At 56.0% G+C, this 17,001-nt stretch overlaps 3 protein-coding genes across 3 annotated transcripts in view; 1 reads left to right on the forward strand and 2 right to left on the reverse strand.

The window, feature by feature from the left end:
• KIAA2013 (KIAA2013 ortholog) overlaps positions 1 to 17,001 on the forward strand; it is a 285,226-nt gene that overhangs the window by 176,523 nt on the left and 91,702 nt on the right. The gene's annotated exons all lie outside the window — the stretch shown is intronic.
• LOC130020335 (F-box only protein 6-like) lies at positions 5,371 to 7,789 on the reverse strand. The gene is made up of 5 exons (XM_056110944.1): positions 7,490 to 7,789; positions 6,665 to 6,791; positions 6,219 to 6,314; positions 5,837 to 5,975; positions 5,371 to 5,667 (listed from the first exon to the last, which is right to left on the reverse strand). Exons 1-5 carry the CDS (start codon positions 7,752 to 7,754, stop codon positions 5,488 to 5,490), a joined length of 807 nt encoding a protein of 268 aa, XP_055966919.1. The 5' UTR covers positions 7,755 to 7,789; the 3' UTR covers positions 5,371 to 5,487.
• On the reverse strand, positions 11,832 to 16,222 carry LOC130020337 (F-box only protein 44). Its single transcript, XM_056110946.1, has 6 exons — positions 15,944 to 16,222; positions 14,004 to 14,130; positions 13,754 to 13,849; positions 13,509 to 13,644; positions 12,553 to 12,733; positions 11,832 to 11,918 (listed from the first exon to the last, which is right to left on the reverse strand). Exons 1-5 carry the CDS (start codon positions 16,206 to 16,208, stop codon positions 12,590 to 12,592), a joined length of 768 nt encoding a protein of 255 aa, XP_055966921.1. The 5' UTR covers positions 16,209 to 16,222; the 3' UTR covers positions 11,832 to 11,918; positions 12,553 to 12,589.

Below are 17,001 nucleotides of genomic sequence, written 5' to 3' on the forward strand. Positions count from 1 at the left end.
ACCTCCCCATGAAATTCCTCCTTTCCGAGAACCCCCTTTCAATCCGGTTGTCTCCAGCGACCCAGCCCCAAGGAGATTCCAGAACATTCCGAGTCAGAAGGATCTATAAGAACCAGCTCGAGAGCCCACTTGGCGCTCTCTCCACCCTCGGAGAAGCCCGCGTTTCCTTTGGATGCGTGACTCTCTCTCTCTTCCTCTCCATTCCCCCGCTTATCTGCTTATCCCTTTCTCTCCCTCTCCAAAAGCCTCCAAATAAAACCTGTTACTTCACTGCTCGTCTACTCCTGAAATTCTTTTCTGCGAGCGAGACGAGAACCTTAGAAACCCCGGGTAAGGCTTAGGACTGGTCTCTCCTTTCCTGCAAAGAGCGAATTCTCGCCCCAGCTTGAGTCCGTGGCTCCCCGAGCAATCGGGTGGCGGGGATTAACTCCCGTGCCGAGAAGATCAAGCGGACTTCAGGTGTGGCTTGACGGCCACCTTGTGGGGCTGGCGGGGCTTAGGCCCGTGCCTAGCAGGTGCTCACTGCAGACTTTACCGGTCCTAGCCTACCCAGGGTCCCGGGTGGCAGGGGCGGGTGGGGAGAAAGTGACCATCTTTCTCCTCCCCACTTCACATAAGTCACCCGTGGGGCCCACCGACATCAGATGGCGACCACGAAGGGACTGGCAGTGAAGAAATCCACGAGGAAGGAGGTAATCTGTGGGAAATCTGCTGTGGAGGTATGCTCCCTTGGAAATCTCTAGGGGGGGAGGGGGAGGAATGTGATAACCTCTGTGTGAATGTGTGTGTGTATGAGCACCTGATAGGAAAGCCCACTAGTGAGAAGATCCTGGGAAAACTAAGGCAGATCAATTTCTAGGTAGAAATCCCTTTCCCCAAGCAGAATCAGCTGGAGGTCAATTCAAATGCTAATGGCGGCAGTCAGCAGGTTTAGCCCTAGGCCAAGTGAAGCAGAGAAAAAAAAGAGGTAAAAAGACAGGCAAGAAGTTTGTGGAAGAAAGTGTCAGCAGGGAGCATTGGAATATGTGGCAAGCTAAGAGAGGCAGAACTTTTCTCTTCTCCCCTTAATAGGCTTCTTGGAAACCCATGGCACTCTAGGTATGGCTCCACACGTGCAAGCCACGGTCGTGTGGACGCTCGGGAGGCAGGACCCAGGGACTCCTGGGGTGACTCAGAAATCTCTAAAGGAGACATCCTTTAAAGAGAGATTTTTCTGATGGGCCGGCATGCAGTTGTGGTCGTGTCCGCGCTTTCTCCAGAACCACAACACTAGAAACTATTAGGAGGAGAGCTTGCTAAGGAATTATCCTACCCGAGATTATTCTTTTCCCTCCCTTTCATAGGTTATTGCTGACACTTAGGAGATATGGGAAATTCTACATCAGTACCTATGCATTCTCCTTTGGGTTGCTTGTTAAAACACCAGAGGAGCCTGAAGCTAGAGAGCTTAAATTTTCTAATTTAAGCTTCTTGTTGACCTCTGTAACACCACGTGGCCTGAGTATAAGCTAGAACTTGGGGAAAGATGGCCAGTGAATGGCAGTTTGCATGACCAGATCATTTTGCAGTCAGATCTTTGCAGGTAACAAAAGAAATAGGATTATCAAAGCAGAGGAGGCAGGAAAAATGCAAGATCATATGATTAATTGTTTGATATCAGAAACAAAGAAGTATGTCACTAATGCAGCCTATCCCCATGTCTGATAAGAAGATACCAGCCCCCTGCCTCAGAACTAGCCTTGATCAAAGTATGGTAACATCTGACAACCTTAGGTTTCAACTGCTTTGTCATAGTTTATTTTGCCCGCTTATATCAACAAAAGCGCTTTCTTGACCCATTTTTAACAAACAGGAGACTGGCTGGTCAGGCTGGGAAACGGGGGCCGATAGGGCTTCTTTGCCCTGGGGACTGCCCTTCCTTTCTCTGTCCATCAGTTTTCTCCCTGCCATTTTTGAAGGGTCAGATTGATTGATCAACTGCGGATGTGTGTACATGTACGTGTGGTGGTCTTTAGTCAGTTCATTGTCTGTCTGTCTGTCTGTCTGTCTGTGTGGAACACTCGAGTGCTGGAACCAGGTTGAAATCAGAAGTAGAAATTCTAGAGAAGTCAGCGATATGCAACTCAGTGATTGAAGGAATGCAGTTGTTTTTGGAACTTGCTAGATGAGGTTTAAGCAAAGATTTCTTATCAGAAGGTTGAGCCTACAGAGAAAGCAGAATTCTCAGCCTAGATTTCTTATTAGAAGAATGTTAATGATTAGTAACAGTTGAAATCCTTTTGAACTTAAGAATCTGTACTATCTAGAAGAGCTGTGGAACTAGAGCCTGAAACTAAAGTGAAATAAAGTTCAGAGAATGCAAGGCTTTATCTTACAAGCCTCAGCCAATTGTAATGAGGAATTTAGCTGTTTTACAAACAACAGAGGTACATAAGCCACTAAAATAAAGTTTCCTCATATTAATTGTTTTCTTATGTAACCATAAACATTGACAGTCCAAGTGCTTTTTCTATGCTAATATCAAAGTTTGGTAAAAACTAAAGGGCTTTTTCTGTGTCTGAAAGTATGTTTGTATTCTTGCGGAATTGGTAAAAGTATCTGGTGTAGAAAGCTTATGATTGAAATAACTAAGGGACAAGAACTATTGAAATTAAGCCAAAGAGGGTTTTATCATGTTTTATATTAATTGATGGTTCAAAGGTTTTATGCCATTATATCAATGTACATATTTGTATCTGCACTGGATTAGAATATTTGACCTAGAAAATCTTGTGAGTTGAAATAATGTGATACATAAAAACAGGTTCATGTTTATTTTAAAATATGAGTTTCTAGAGTTACAAAGTTAGTTGCAAAACTTATCCTACCAGTGGTTTTGTTTGATCTCTGAGACTTTTGGTAACTAAAATTTCTAGAGGTACTTAGCAAAGAATTATAAGTAATCTCCGATGTCATCTCGATAGTCTGAAGCCATAGCATTGCACCTTGGTGAAAGTATGAGATAACTGTATTGTTAATCAGCCTGTCCTGTATGTGAAAATGCATGCTATTATTATGATAACTTTATTTCATGCCAAGTTTTGTCTCCAGGTATCAACCTAGTCCTGACCTTCACAGAACTTTGTACACAAGTGTAAAATGCTTTCTGTTCTATGGTAATCTGAGTGTTTAATCTTTTTGCATTTGTGTTTTCCTAGAAATCAGAATTCTAAGATGTCTCTTGGTTAATTTCTAATGTAAAGTGAACTTTTGCCCAATGAATATATGTTGTAAGAACTTTAGTTGTGAGCATCTCTAAGGCCTTTTAAAATATCTATAGAACTGATGTAATGCTTTTGAAAAGGTACTGCAGAGTATTTTTGTCATGTTAAATGAGATGATTGGTAACTAGTGTCCAAACTTGGGAGATCGTGTTGTGCTAAATTCAGTAAAATAAGAGTTTAAACTTGTGGGATGACTCTTGGGAATATAGACGTGTGTCTTAAGTCAGAAAGATACTGGACAGATTATCCAGACTCCTGTTACAGTGCTCTTAAGGTAATTGAATTTTTCAAAAGTTGCAGGAAATCAAGAGTTTTTGACATGGGGTTAAATTAATTAGACATGTTAAACTGTACACTGGACTCCTGGTACAGTGCTCTTATTAATGAGAAGTTAAAGTTTTCCCTGTGGGATTGAAAACATGTTAAAAGAACAAGCCAGGTTTGTTAAACTATCTTGCAAAGTTTTAAAATGAAGGTGGAGAGAAAACCATGTTTCTGCAACTCGTTTTTTGTAAGAACCAGATTCTAATTCTACAGAGGTGATTGAATAAATGTATTTAATCTTGATCTAAAAGGTACCCTTCTTTGGGAAATTTAGATAAAACTTGGTTTACTGACTATAGGTAAACAGCCTAATGTATAAAGGAACTCAATGTTATACATGCTGTCACTAGTCTGATCAGAGCATTGGAAGCCAGAGTTTTACTAGGGTGAGGCTCATCTCAAGAGTACAGAATTAATTGCTTTCCCCCAGCCTGTGAATTGGCCAAAGTGTCAAGAAAGAGCATCTAAACTGGTTAAATTAGAATGAATTAATATCTAGTTCTAAAATACTGTGAATTTTCTTTCTACACTTTTTGTATTGCATCTCATTTTCTGTGAACAAAATTTTCTGTGAGTCGTTTGGAGAGAACAAGGATGTTAACAACTCTTAATTTTTGTTGCATCATGGGATTAACACCAGAGAATATTTCTTCTAAGCCAGAATGCTCTGCAGAAGAGGAACGATGGACATTGGAGGTTTCCAAAAGGAAGTTGATGGATTTACCCAACAAGGAAAGTTACTAACTCCTGGACCTATGCAATGGAATATTATTAAAGGGTTATGCTTTAACACCAGTGAAAACCATCTTCCATGGAAAGGAACTGAACAGCAAGTAAGGTAGAAGTAATTCAGAACTGTGCTTTCTGTGCCAGTAATGAACCTAGAGGAAATCCTGAGCCTCCTCTCCTAACACCTGTTCAGCATCAAGGAACTTAGGGGAGGATCAGCAGCTTGACTTTATGCAGATGATCAAATGCTCATACGTTCAAGGTATAAATACCTGTTGGTTCTCATTGAGAGCTTCAGTGTATGGGCAGAAGCTTTTCCAATCTGTACTGAGAAAGCCAGAGAATGGCTTGGTGTTTCTGTGTCCAGTAGAAATATCTGGACACAGGAAGTCATTTTTCTATCAACCAATCCTGTGGGTAGAGTTATTCCTTTCCATTATTTTTATGATTGATATGGGTATGACATTCATTGCTGAGGGCCACTAAAGAGCTGAGGTAGCATGAGATTTCACCCCTTGTGTAGGCAGGGCCAGCGTCCCATTGTCAGCATGAAGCAGCTCCAGAAGATGGACCTTCTGCCATTCTCCCTTAAAGATTTAAGGTGGTGGAATCTCTAGGGGGGATTTGATGTAGGCAGGTAGATAGGGAAAGGCTCTCTGCAATGAAACAAAGTCTCATAGAAGAAGAATTCTAGGACCGACCCACCCTGTGGAGACAGAGAATAAAGACTTGATAAGACCATCCCGACACCCTGAAGATATGGGCCTCCTCCCCACTTTCTTTCTCCTCCCCACTTCACATAAGTCACCCCTGGGGCCCACCGACATCACTTGCATGGAGGAATTCCTCCAGGAAGGCTGTGAAGGGCGTGGGGGCCTTGGTTTCCTGGCCTCCAGGGGTCTGGCTAGCCAACACTGCCTGTCTCGGATACTGTGTTGTGAGTTGTTTCAATAAAGGGCCCCATGGGCTGAGCCAGTGACTGAGCGGCAGGGACAGGGTGACCCCCGAGCCTCCAGGCCAGGCAGTTTCCAGTGAAAATGTTTATTGCAGCAAAACATCAGTACAAAGGGCAACAGGGCACCAAGGAGCACTGGCCTGCCACGGCAGGGCCCTCCGTGGGGACAGGACCAAGAGCTGCCTGAGGACAGGCCGTCCGGCGGGTCTGTGCAGCTTAAACAGGGTGGGCAGTGCCCTCCGAGGCCGGGCGCAGGGCCTTCCTGGGGCTGACGGCGACACTGCTGTTGGTCATGCAGGCCCCAAACCAGCCTGCCCAGTACATGGTGTCCTGTCCCCCGTGCTGGAAGAGAATGTGGCGCACACCGGGCGGGTAATCCGAGAAGGTGTGTGAGACCTGGTGGGGGGGGGGGGGATCGGGGTGGGGAAGTGACTGATCATGAGGCCTGGGGAAGGGACAGGGCACAGGGACCATTCAGCCCGAACGGGACAGCTCCACGCCCTGCCCAAGGTTCCAGGCAGGAGGGCTGGGGCTGCCGAGGGGGCCGGCCGGGCGGGGAGCTTACCTCTGTCCACTTGGAATCGTTCCACTGCGGGATGGTGATGGGCGGGGGCTCGAAGGAGGCCAGGGTGATGTAGTCGGCCGAGGTCAGGTGCACGCGTAGGCGGTAGATGCAGCCGCATTCTCTGCCGCGGGGTGCAAACCTGAGGGGGGGTGCAGGCTCTCAGGGCTGCGCCCACAGAGAGGGCGACAAGGGCCGCCTCTGGGCACCGTGGCACCAAAGAGCGTCGGGTGAAGGGACTGGCACTGGGATCGGCTGGGGAGGGGGTGGGTGGCTGAAGCCAGGGGCAGGAAGTGGCTGGGAGGCGTGTGGGGGGGGTCTCTGCCAGGCGATGGCCGATGGCCTCCCCACCTGCACGCCTGGGGGCCCTGCGGGTGCCCATTACCAGTCCTTCACCACGATGTCTGGCCGGTACTGGTCCAGCAGCTCCTCCCAGTAGCCCTCGGCTATGAGGTCCACCAGCTGTGACTTGAGGCACAACCTGGATAGGGGGAAGGGGAGACCTGGTGGCTGGCATTACTCCCTCCGCTTACCCCCCTCCCCCACGGACCCTGCAGGCCTGTGACCCCTGACCCCGCCCAGTTGCTGGTTCCCATCTGCAGGAAGTGACCACTGAGCTGACTCATCCCTCCAGTTCAGAGCCCTCAAGGGACAGTGCTGATCCAGCTCCCTTCCGGCAGGGGCTGCCTGCCCCCAGCTCCCGGGGTGACTCCTGCACCAGGCAGCAGTGTCTGCCCCCCCCTCCCCCTCCCCCCTGGGGTTGGGGGCCCCTCCCTCTGGCCTGACCTGCCCCCCTCTCATCAAGGGCGCACTGGGCCCTGTGTGTCATACTCATAAGACGTGGCAAAGTACTTCTTGACTTGATCGTTGTGAAATTCTTTCACATATTCTCTGGGCATTGTCTCCACCTTCCACTTGTCGCCCCCATTCTTGTCGATCTTCCAGGATGCCAGCCCCTCTAGGGACACCAGCTGGTCAGTCCAGGTGCCTCGCCCAACTGGCCCCGGGAACACTCCTACCCCCCGGCTGCAGCGCTGAACTTGAACTAGACTAAGGGCAGAAGTTCCTCCTTCCAGAGGTCAGGCCTCCCAATGCCCCCTTCCCCGGGCCGGAGAGATTGGGAGATGCAGGCCTGAGAGCCCCGGGTGGGTGCGGGCGTCCACGGCTCAGGGGGTGGCTACTCTTCCTTGGCTGCTACACCCCAGGATGGGAGGACCAGCCTCTGATGGCAACGGGGCCCCTGGTCCCCCTGCCCGTCAACTGGAATAAGAAATGTGTGGCCCAGGGAAAAGGAACGAGATTGGTACAGTGGTTCTGGGACCAGAGTGACAGTACAGTGGGGAAGACCTTCGCCTGCACACACCAAACCGGGTTTGATCCCGAAACCCCGTCTGGTTCCCAGGATCATAAGTCCCGAGCGCAGAGCCAACAGTAAGCCCTGAGCATCACCAGGTGTGACCCCCAAAACAAGTTTTGGCTGATGGAAAGAGCTTCAGGAAGAGGCAACAGAGATGGGGGAACACTGGTGGGGCCGGGGCAGGGCTCGGAACTTGGACGGGAGGAAGGAGGAGGTGACAGGCGGCAGGGGAACATTCCAGGTGTCCGGGAGAGGACAGGAGAGGACAGGAGCCACCGCCGCCGCCACCGGGACCTCACCTTCAGCGCATGGGTTGCTGAGGAGATTCCGCTGGAGGGCGCACAGGAAGTAGAAGACCTTCCAGTCAGTCACGGGCTGGTCCCCCTCCTGGACGACATAGCCGTCCTGCAAGCACTTGCGCTTCCAGAGGGTCACCAAGTCGATGAGGTCGCGCCAGAGGCTGCAGACCAGGCGGCAGCACAGCAGCAGCTGGCGGGCCGGCACGTGCGTGAACACCTCCAGCAGGATGTTCTCCGGCAGCTCGTTGATGTTCTCCTGGGCCATGGCAGGGCGCCGGGGCACACGCGGGCCTGGGGGGCATCAGGTGATCATCCATGACCAACGGGGTCGCTCCTGGGGGCCCAGGAGATGCGGAGGCAGCTATCTGTCTGGCAAGCGTGAGAGGCTGCCCCAGCACCCGCCCGGGCCCTGGGGTTCTTGCTGCCTGTGACCCCAATCCCCTCAACCACACACTTTCTCCAACCCCCGCCAGGTCTGTGGGAACCCAATGTCGTCACATCAGCAGCGAAACAGATATGTGTGTTGGGGGGGGGGGACATGCAGAAGTAGGGCGCTTGCCTTGCACACAGTTGATCTGGGTTCGCTCTCTGGCACCCCACATGGCCCCCAGGAGGAAGTCCTGAGCACTGAGCTAGGAGTAAGGTCTGAGCGTGGCCAAGAGTGGCCCAAACATAAAGTGTTAGGGACAATTCCCAGAGGCTTCTGACTCTCTAACGTAACAGGGTTTCGGGGGGATGTTGGGGCACACCTGGCAGTGCACGGGGCTATATGGGGTGCAGGAATCGAACCAGGATCGGCCGCAGGCAAGGCCGGAGCCCTGCCCACTGCAGCGTCTCTCTGGCCTCTGCTTTTACTGTTTCTCTGTGTGAAACTGTCCCTCTGCTCATCAGGCACTAAAACAGACCACAATTGTGTGTCTGAGAAACTGATAAAAGTTTCTCAGTTTATGGCACTAGGAAACAGTTATGGCACTAGGAAACAGTTCCGTAAAAGAATCCCCCCCCCCTTTTTTTTTAAAGAGTAACTTTCAGTTGGTGGCACAGGTAAACCAAGTTTTATACTTTGACTTTCGGGCTCCAGCAGTGCTCAGGTACACACCCCAGCACTGTGCCCTAGGGACCACACATGGTGCCAGGGATGGAACTGGGGTTGGCCACATGCAAGAGAAGTGCCTTCTCCCCTGGCCTATGTCTAGGGCCCACTAAATTTTTGCCATATACATATATATAACGTCGATGGGCTGAAGCTATAGTACAGCAGGTATGTCATTTGCCTTGCATGTGGCCGACCCAGGTTCGATTCCTCTGTCCCTCTCGGAGAGCCCGGCAAGCTACCAAGAGTATCCCCCCTGCACAGCAGAGCCTGGCAAGCTCCCCGTGGCGTATTTGATATGCCAAACACAGTAACAACAAGTCTCTCAATGGAGACATTACTGGTGCCCACTCGAGCAAATTGATGAACAACGGGATGACAGTGCAACAGTGCTATATATATATATGTATATATATATTATATATTACATATTAAATTTTTCTCGGAGAGCTCAGCAAACTACCGAGAGTATCTTGCCCGCTGGGCAGAGCCTGGCAAGCTACCCGTGATGTATTCGATATGCCAAACACAGTAACAACAAAGTCTCCAATGGAGACGTTACGGGGCCCGCTCGAGCAAATCAATGGACACACACATATTAAATATATATCATATACAACATACATAGACCCAGCAAGCTCAGGGCCCCTCCTGGCGTATGAGACCATAGGTGTTCCCTGCCTCCTGCATGCAAAGCAAGTGCTCAGTTATCCCTGAGCCTGACTTAGATTTTATCAAGGCAGCATGAACTCTGGGTTTCGCCATAATGTCACTTAAATGCTGTGAGTTCACTTCGATCACAAAATCTTGGTTTTCTTTTTGGTGGCCACGCCCGGCGTGGGGCTTGAGGGATATGTAGGCCAGGGGTTGAAGGCTAGTCACACTGCATGCAAGGCAAGTACCCTACCCACTGGACTAGCTCTCTGGCCCCTCTAAGAAAATTTTTCTGTCTCCCAGATTACATCACACCTCCATGAACAGTGGGGTCGGTGTGGAGAAACAGATTCCCTTTGGCCCAGTCTGGGTCTAGGCACAGGACCCAGAAAACAAAGGCAGTTAATAGTACCAATACAAGACTCAGTGACCACTCGGTGGCCAGCTGAGTAAAGGAGGGGCTGCCTGCTGGGGTCCTCAGCCAACTGAGGTTGGGGAGTACTTAAAGCATTCTGCAGATGGGGGGGGGGCCCATAGCCAACATAGTTACCCAGGTAGCAGCAGGGTCAGCGGGCTGCAGGTGGGCCTGGCCCCAAGCCTGCATTCAGGCCACCGGCCACCGACCCTGTGCAGGAGAGCCCTGAGGGTTTGGGAAACAAACAGCCACACCCGGGCCTGGATTTCACCGGCTGGGAAGGGAATGCAGGAATGCTGGGGGATGGGGAGGGGGTGGGGAGGCCCTCGTGGTCAGGTCAGGTTTTCTTTTCTTCTCCGGTTTTTGGTCCACACCCGGCAGTGCTCAGGGCTTCCTCGTGGTTCTGCAACTAACTCAGGAATTAATTATTCCTGCCCGGGGCTTGGGGGGGGGAGGGGAGGGAGCACGTGGGGGTGGTGGGGATCGAAGCCCCCCTGCCTGGCGCGCACGAGGCAAGCGCCCTCCCCGCTGGACTGCCCCCCGGGCTTTGCTATTTTTCAGGAGGATCTGGGAGCTCACGTAGCTCACGTCTAGAAGCCCGGGCTGAGCCCGCTTCCAGCCCCCCAGGGCAGCCCTCGGGGTCGAAAGTCCCCCCCCAGGCTCCGCCCCGCGCACCCGCCGCCCCGGGACGCTGCCGGGCACGAGTCGCGGGAGCAGGAGGGGGAACGCCCACTTCGCGCCCCACGACCCCCGGGAGGCCACCTCGCATCTTCCCGACCCCCGGGAAGCCGCCTCGCATCTCCCCGACCCCCAAGGAAGACACCTCGCACCCCCCAGCCCCGGGAGACCACCTCGCACGCCCCCCGACCCAACCCCGGGAGGCCGCGTCGCGTCGTCCAACCCCCGACCCAACCCCGGGAGGCCGCCTTTGGGGCGCCCCCGAGGCCCCTCGCCCCCCCTTGACCTGCAAGCCCCCCGGGGAGGCCTCCTCGCCCGGCTCCTGACCTGCAAGCCCCCCGGGGAGGCCTCCTCGCACCCCAGCCCCCGCCCCCCGGGCTGCCCCGAGTCCCCGCGGCCTCCCCCGCCCCGTCCCCAATCGCCACCAGCCCGACGCGCGGGGACGCGCCGTTTCTCCAACAGGGGAGAGCGTCACCCCGGGGTCCCCGTGCGCGGGGGTCTCCGACCACCCCCCGCGCGGGGAGCCGCCCCTGAAGCGCGCCCGGGGTCCGCGGGCGCCGCCCAGCGGCCGGGCCCAAGGCGCGGGTGTCGGGGGGGCGGCGCGTGGCCGGCCCCGCCCAAGCCCCCCGCGCGCCGCGCCCGGCCAGACCCCGACCTGGGCGCCGGCTGGAGCCCCCCGGCGGGACCGGCGCTCCCGGGGGGCCCTGACGCCGCGGCCGCAGCCCCGTCCTGCGTCGCCCCGCCCCGCCCCGGCCGCGTCACGCGCGCGCCCGGCCCGGCCCGGCCCGGCCCGGCCGGACTCCGCGCCCGGCCCCGGGACCCCGCGGCCCCGGGACCCCCCAACCCCCCCGGCCCGGGGCGCCCCCGACCTGCTCGCCGGAACTCGGGCTCCGTGCGGGCGCCGGCAGCTCCTACGGCCTCATTCCCGGTTCCGGAGCCGTCGGGGGCGGAGGTGGGGCCGGTCCCCGCCCCGGTCGCGGCCCCTCCCCGCTGACCCGGCCCGCGGGGTGGCGCCCACCTGCCCCCGGGCTCGGCCCCGCAGCCCCGGCGCCGACCTCCCGCGTGGGGCCTCCCGGCCGGCCGGCCCGGAACGGAACCCGGGGCTCCCGGGGCTCGGTCTGGCTTTGCAGCCGGGCGGTGTGCGGGGCCTGCACCCAGGGCGCCCTGCTCACGCACTGGACACTTCGTCCAGTGTCCAAAGGCTCTCGGCAGAGGGGCTCGGGGAAGGCAGCACGAGGGCGCTGACCTGCGGCCCAGCCCTGGGCGCTCCCGTCCGATGTCTGCCCCAGCCCCAGGATGCTTGTCCTGGATCGGTTCCCGTGACCCTGGTTCTGGGGTGCCAGCCCCTCTCCAGCCCGGCTGGCCGGCTCAGGGTCTGGGCAAGCCCCCCATCCCCACCCCACCCCGTTGAAGTTTGCCCTTGCACCAGAAACCAGAGGCACTGCGGGGGCTGGGAACACCTTTTATTGGGATGCACACAGCAGCGGGGGAGTCCAGACTCTGCGTCCTTGTCCTTGCTGGGAGAGGTCAGCGTGGTCCAAGGTGGGCGAGGGGCTTGACATGTTCTCCAAGCCACGGGAAGCCTGGCCCTGGCACGGAGGTGGACGAGGGATACCTGTAACTGTCCATCCACGCCAGTTCCTGGGATCACCCTCCCCTGCGCCCCCCTGCCCCGACATGGCTGAGGTCACCAGATGCAGGAGCCCCCACTGGGTAGCTGTCAGGGCCTGACAGTGACAGACCCGCCAGCCAGCCCTCACCCTTACCCTGGAGTCCGGGGCTGCCCCTGTGTCACCTGGCCTGCTCTCCGGCCAACCACCTTGACCAGACAGAGTGTGGCGCATGGCATGAGTGTGCTGAGGGTGACCAGCCAGACCTGGCCCTTCCTGGCACCTGCAGCCACAGGCTGGCCCATGTCTGCTGGGGGTGGGGGTGCAGGTCACAGGGACCAAGGGGCCCAGAGACAATGGTAGAGAAGCGGCTGACACCCGCCCCAGCCCAATCAGCAGCCAGAGCTCCGTAAGGGGGTCCATGCAGGCCTCTCCTGCAGGCCATGACCTGGGGTGGAGAGCGACCCCCACCCCAGCCTCAGTGTTCTCGGGCTGCCCAAATCGGAGACTCGGTAAAGGCAAGGCGAGAAGACGCCAGGGAACCTGGGGGTCCTGGCTGCCACCTCCCCGTTCCCGGCTTCCCGGCCCGGCCTTCTCTACCAGCAGTGTTTACCGGTCAGGGCTCGGTGGAGGGCGGGGCGTGGGGGGCGTCAGGGAGGCGGGGGCCCGATGGTGATGCTGCTGTTGGTCACCCTGGGACCGTACCAGCCGGCCCAGTAGTGAGTGTCCACGCCGCCGTGCTGAAACCAGATGTAACGGACGCCCGGCGGGTAGTTGGAGAAGGTGTGGGAGACCTGGGAGGGGTGGGGTGGGGTGGGGGGTGGGCAGAGGAGGGCGAGAGGTCAGGGAGCCCTCCCTGTGGGCGGCACTGCCTGGGTGGACAGCAAGGATCTGTAGACCTGAATCTCCCCTTGCTCTGCCTCAGTTTCCTCATCTGTCAGAGCAGCATCCTGCTGGAAGATCTGTAACCCAAAGGGTCCTCAGGCACACTGGCCAGCGGCCAGCACCGCAACTGGGCGGCAGGAATCAGTCGCGTGGAAACCACAGACCGCGTGACCACAGGAGTCCGAGGTGGACACTGACCACCGTTCAGCGTAGTTCAGAAGGTCCAGGCCCTTTCTAGTGCTGTGGCAGATTCTACCAGGCAGCACTGGCCTGGATCAGGAACTGGCACACCACGGCCTTGGGACCCACTGCCTATTTTTATCAAGTTTTATTGGAACACATTCTATCTGTATTTCATTACAATTGTCTAAAGCTACTTTCATAACACAAAGACAGAACTGAACAGATATGACAGAATTATCTGCACAGACTAAAATTCTTCTTTCAATCCCCCACCTGAAAACATCCTTACCTGGGGCCTTTTTAAGCAGGAACAATTAATAATAGTAATGATGAACAACAGCAAATGCTTTGACCTCTGCAGGTCTGAAGGGACCGTCACCCTCTCTCTGCGGGGCCTCGTAAACTCTCAGCGCTCAGAGCAGCCGGTGCCCCGGGCAGAGTTGGCACGGCGGCCGCAGCCGGGGGCAGCGTCCCCCCTTGCCCCTGGGACAGGACACACACCTCCCGCCACTTGGCGTCGCTCTTCTTCTGGATGGTCGCGGGGTCTGGCTGGAAGGTCCCCAGAGGCGCGTGCGCGGACGACAGCAGTTGAACGCACAGCTGGTACTTGGACCCGCAGTCTGGCCTGGCCGCGAACCTGCAAGCAGAGGGCCAGCCCGTCAGGGCCTGGGAGATGGGGGGCAGGGTGGGGGGCGGGGCGCCTGAGTGGCAGCCCCTCCCCCCAGCCCCTCGCCCCAGGCACTCACCAATCCTTGACCTCGATGTCCGGCCGGGTGTTGTCCATCAGCTCCTCCCAATACCCTTCAGCCTTGAGGTCCACCACCTGGGACTTGAGGCAGGTGCTGGGGGGGAGGGGGCGCGCAGGGGAGTGGTGGGAGGGTTTGGGGCTCATCACTAGGGCCCTGGGGGGCTAGGACGGCCTGTCCCCGAGCAGGAGAGGCCCCAGGATAGAGTGACCTGGGCATACCCGCCCCACCCCCAGGTCTTGGATCTTACTAATAAGAAGTCACGAAGTATCTCTTGACCTGGTCATTGGGGAATTCCTTCCTCTGGTCTCCAGGGAGATTTTCCACCTTCCACTCGTCACCTCCGTTCACGTCCAGGCTCCAGAATTCAAAGCCCTCTGTGGGGAGATAGGGTTCCCCACATCAAAGGGGAGCCCCTCTAGGGTCACCGGCAGCCTAGGCCCTGTCCTCCCGCCAGGCTGGGCCACCTTGCAGGCCGGAGCCCGCCTCCTAGAAGCTGCTTCCCGTGCCAGGGTGGATGCTTTCTACCGGTACCCCCCAGTCTCAGGGCCCGACACCGCACCCCAGTGAAACCAGTGAAGCCTGGCTTCCCAGCTGTGTCATCAGTGGGCTGTGTGACCCCAGGTAAATTACTTTACCTCTCTGCATCTTGGTTTGTCTTCCACAAACTGGGCTCAGAGCAAGGGCTGTGCAGGTTTTTTTATTATTATATTTTTTGGAGGGGGGCCTCACCCGGCAATACTCAGAGGTTACTCCTCCTGGCTCTGTACTCAGGACTCACTGCTGATGGTGCTCAGGGGACCATGTGCAACGGTGGGGATCAAACCCAAGTTGGCTGTAGACAAGGCAAATGGCCTACCTGCTGTACTATCGCTCCGGCCCAAATTACTATTTCATTGTGTGGGTGTCGGAGGTGGGAGGTTGGGCCACACCCAGCAATATTCAGGGGTTACTCCTGCCTCTGCACTCTGGAACTTACTCCTGGTGATACTCTGGGACCATATGGGATGTTGATGGGTCAAACTTGGGTTGACTGTGTGCAAGGCAACTGCCCTTCCCAACAATGTACTATCTCTCCAGCCCCTGTGCAGTTTTTCTGTAAAGATCAAAAATCATAAGAAAACAAACACAGGGCTGGACTGATAGCACAGTGGTTAGGGCGTTGCCCTTGCATGCGGCTGACCCGGGTTTGATTCCCAGCATCCCATATGGTCCCCTGAGCACTGCCAGGGGTAATTCCTGAGTGCAAAGCCAAGAGTAACCCCTGCATTGCCAGGTGTGACCCAAAAAGCAAAAAAAAAAAAAAAAAACCAACCCCCCCCCAAATTATATATGTAGGGTCTGGCCCCAGCAGTCAAAGCTGGCAGTGCTCAGGGATCACTCCTAGTGGGGCTCAGAGGGCCATTTGGGGGTGTCAGGGATCGAACCCAGGTGGGCCTTGTGCAAGGCAAGTGCCCCCCACTGCTGTACTGTCGCTCTGCTCCCCACATGTTTACCCTAAGAGAACCCTCTAACAGGTTCTGGATTCTCGGCCGGACTTGGCACAGGGACCGTACAGGATGACAACAGCAGCTTAAGAGCACGGCTACGGGTGGGGGCGAGTCCAGTGAGGCAGAAATCAGAAAGACGCCAGGAACTGCTTTGTCATCATTCCTAACTGTGGCCTGAGGCTGGAGACCCAGGTTCCCACTGAAGCCCAGGGTCTCGCCCAGCTCAGGGCACAGCAGAAAAGAAGGGGCTGTGACCCGCTTACAGAGAACACGGGGTCTCCCCTGATGCCATAGGCAGAGCCCTTGGTACCCTCCGGGCTGGTCCCAGGGCTAGCCATGCAGTCTGGGAACCGGGCCAGCAAAACAGAAACTCTGATTTTCTGTATCTTGGGCACAGTTAGTCCCAACAGGCTGCTGACACGAAGTCGCAGGCAAGGTGACCGGGGAAACAAACCATCTGAAGAGTGGGATAAGAAATGCCACTTGCGACCTCAGTTTATGCATCTGAGAAACGGTTCTGCGCCATAGTCCTGACCTTGCAGGCCCACAGTGAGAGAGTGAGGGAAAGGGCCTGGCCTGCAGATGGTGCCTGTTACAGGGACAGTGTGCATCCGGGGGCAGGCCGGCCCTGCTGGACGCCCCCCCCTTCCGCAGGGACAGTGTGTGTCTGGGGGCCGGCTGACCCTGCTCCAAGCCCCACCTTCAGCGCACGGGTTGTGCAAGAGATTCCGGCGCAGGCTGCGGAGGAAGTAGAAGACCTTCCAGTCGGCCACGGGCTGGTCCCAGTCCTCGGTGATGAAGCCCTCCCGCAGGCACTTGCGCTTCCAGAGGGTCACCACGTCGATGAGGTCGCGCCAGAGGCTGCAGACCAGGCGGCAGCGCAGGAGCAGCTGGCGGGCTGGCACATGCGTGAACAGCTCCAGCAGGATGTTCTCCGGCAGCTGGTTGATGTTCTCCACCGCCATGGCTGTGGCCTCCTGTGGAGAGGGGGTCAGAGTGGTGGCACAGCCGGCCTCCACGCGGCCCACCCGGGTGCCATCCCCGGCATCCCAGTGGGTCCCCGGCGCCCAGCCGTGAGCATCGCCAGGTGTGGACCAAATAACAAAAATCTTTTAGAACTTAAAAAGACTTTTTAAATTAATTTTTTTTTAATTTAAAAAAAGGCTGCGGGGCTGGAGAGATAGCACAGCAGGTAGGGCGTTTGCCTTGCACGCGGCCAACCCGGGTTCGATTCCCAGCATCCCATATGGTCCCCTGAGCACCGCCAGGAGTAACTCCTGAGTGCAGAGCCAGGACTAACCCCTGTGCATCGCCGGATGTGACCCAAAAAGACAAAAAAAAAGAAAAGAAAAAGGCTGCACTGGACACTGGCCTCTCTCCAGCAAGGCCAGGGTGAGGATCCCTGTCCCAGTTCTGCCATTTACTCCCTCGGGGGAGTCACTGTGTCCTGGGGGGAGGGGGCTTAGTTTTGTCCCCTGCAAAATGCAGCCAGTCAGGGCTCACCTCCTGGGGTGGATTACAAGAGCATCTGATGGATACCTGGTTTGTCAGTAAAGGTGAGTCCGTCCCCCTCATCCCCTGAGCTCTGCTTCTTGTTGTTTTTGGGCCACACCTGGCATGCCCAGGGCCTCCACCTAGCTCTGAATTCAGGGAACACTCCTGGCGGGGGCTCGGCGCTGCCCTCACCGCGGCCTTGAAAGGAGGCTGCGGAGGCCGGGAGGGGAGCCAGGACCTCCCCAGAGGTCAGGGACACCGGGA

This window comes from Sorex fumeus, unplaced genomic scaffold, assembly GCF_029834395.1.
Source record: "Sorex fumeus unplaced genomic scaffold, SorFum_2.1 ptg000011l, whole genome shotgun sequence".
Lineage (NCBI taxonomy): Eukaryota > Metazoa > Chordata > Mammalia > Eulipotyphla > Soricidae > Sorex > Sorex fumeus.

What these genes read in the sequence shown, in the direction of transcription:
- LOC130020337 (XM_056110946.1), bottom strand. Translation starts at nt 16,208, where the DNA reads ATGGCGGTGGAGAACATCAACCAGCTGCCGGAGAACATCCTGCTGGAG. An exon ending in TACTTCGTGACTTCTTATTA is followed by an intron (nt 13,850 to 14,003) that starts GTAAGATCCAAG and finishes CCTCCCCCCCAG; the next exon opens with CACCTGCCTCAAGTCCCAGG. An exon ending in GCGACGCCAAGTGGCGGGAG is followed by an intron (nt 12,734 to 13,508) that starts GTGTGTGTCCTG and finishes CACCCCTCCCAG; the next exon opens with GTCTCCCACACCTTCTCCAA.
- LOC130020335 (XM_056110944.1), bottom strand. Translation starts at nt 7,754, where the DNA reads ATGGCCCAGGAGAACATCAACGAGCTGCCGGAGAACATCCTGCTGGAG. An exon ending in CAGCAACCCATGCGCTGAAG is followed by an intron (nt 6,792 to 7,489) that starts GTGAGGTCCCGG and finishes TGGTGTCCCTAG; the next exon opens with AGGGGCTGGCATCCTGGAAG. An exon ending in GACATCGTGGTGAAGGACTG is followed by an intron (nt 5,976 to 6,218) that starts GTAATGGGCACC and finishes ACCCCCCCTCAG; the next exon opens with GTTTGCACCCCGCGGCAGAG.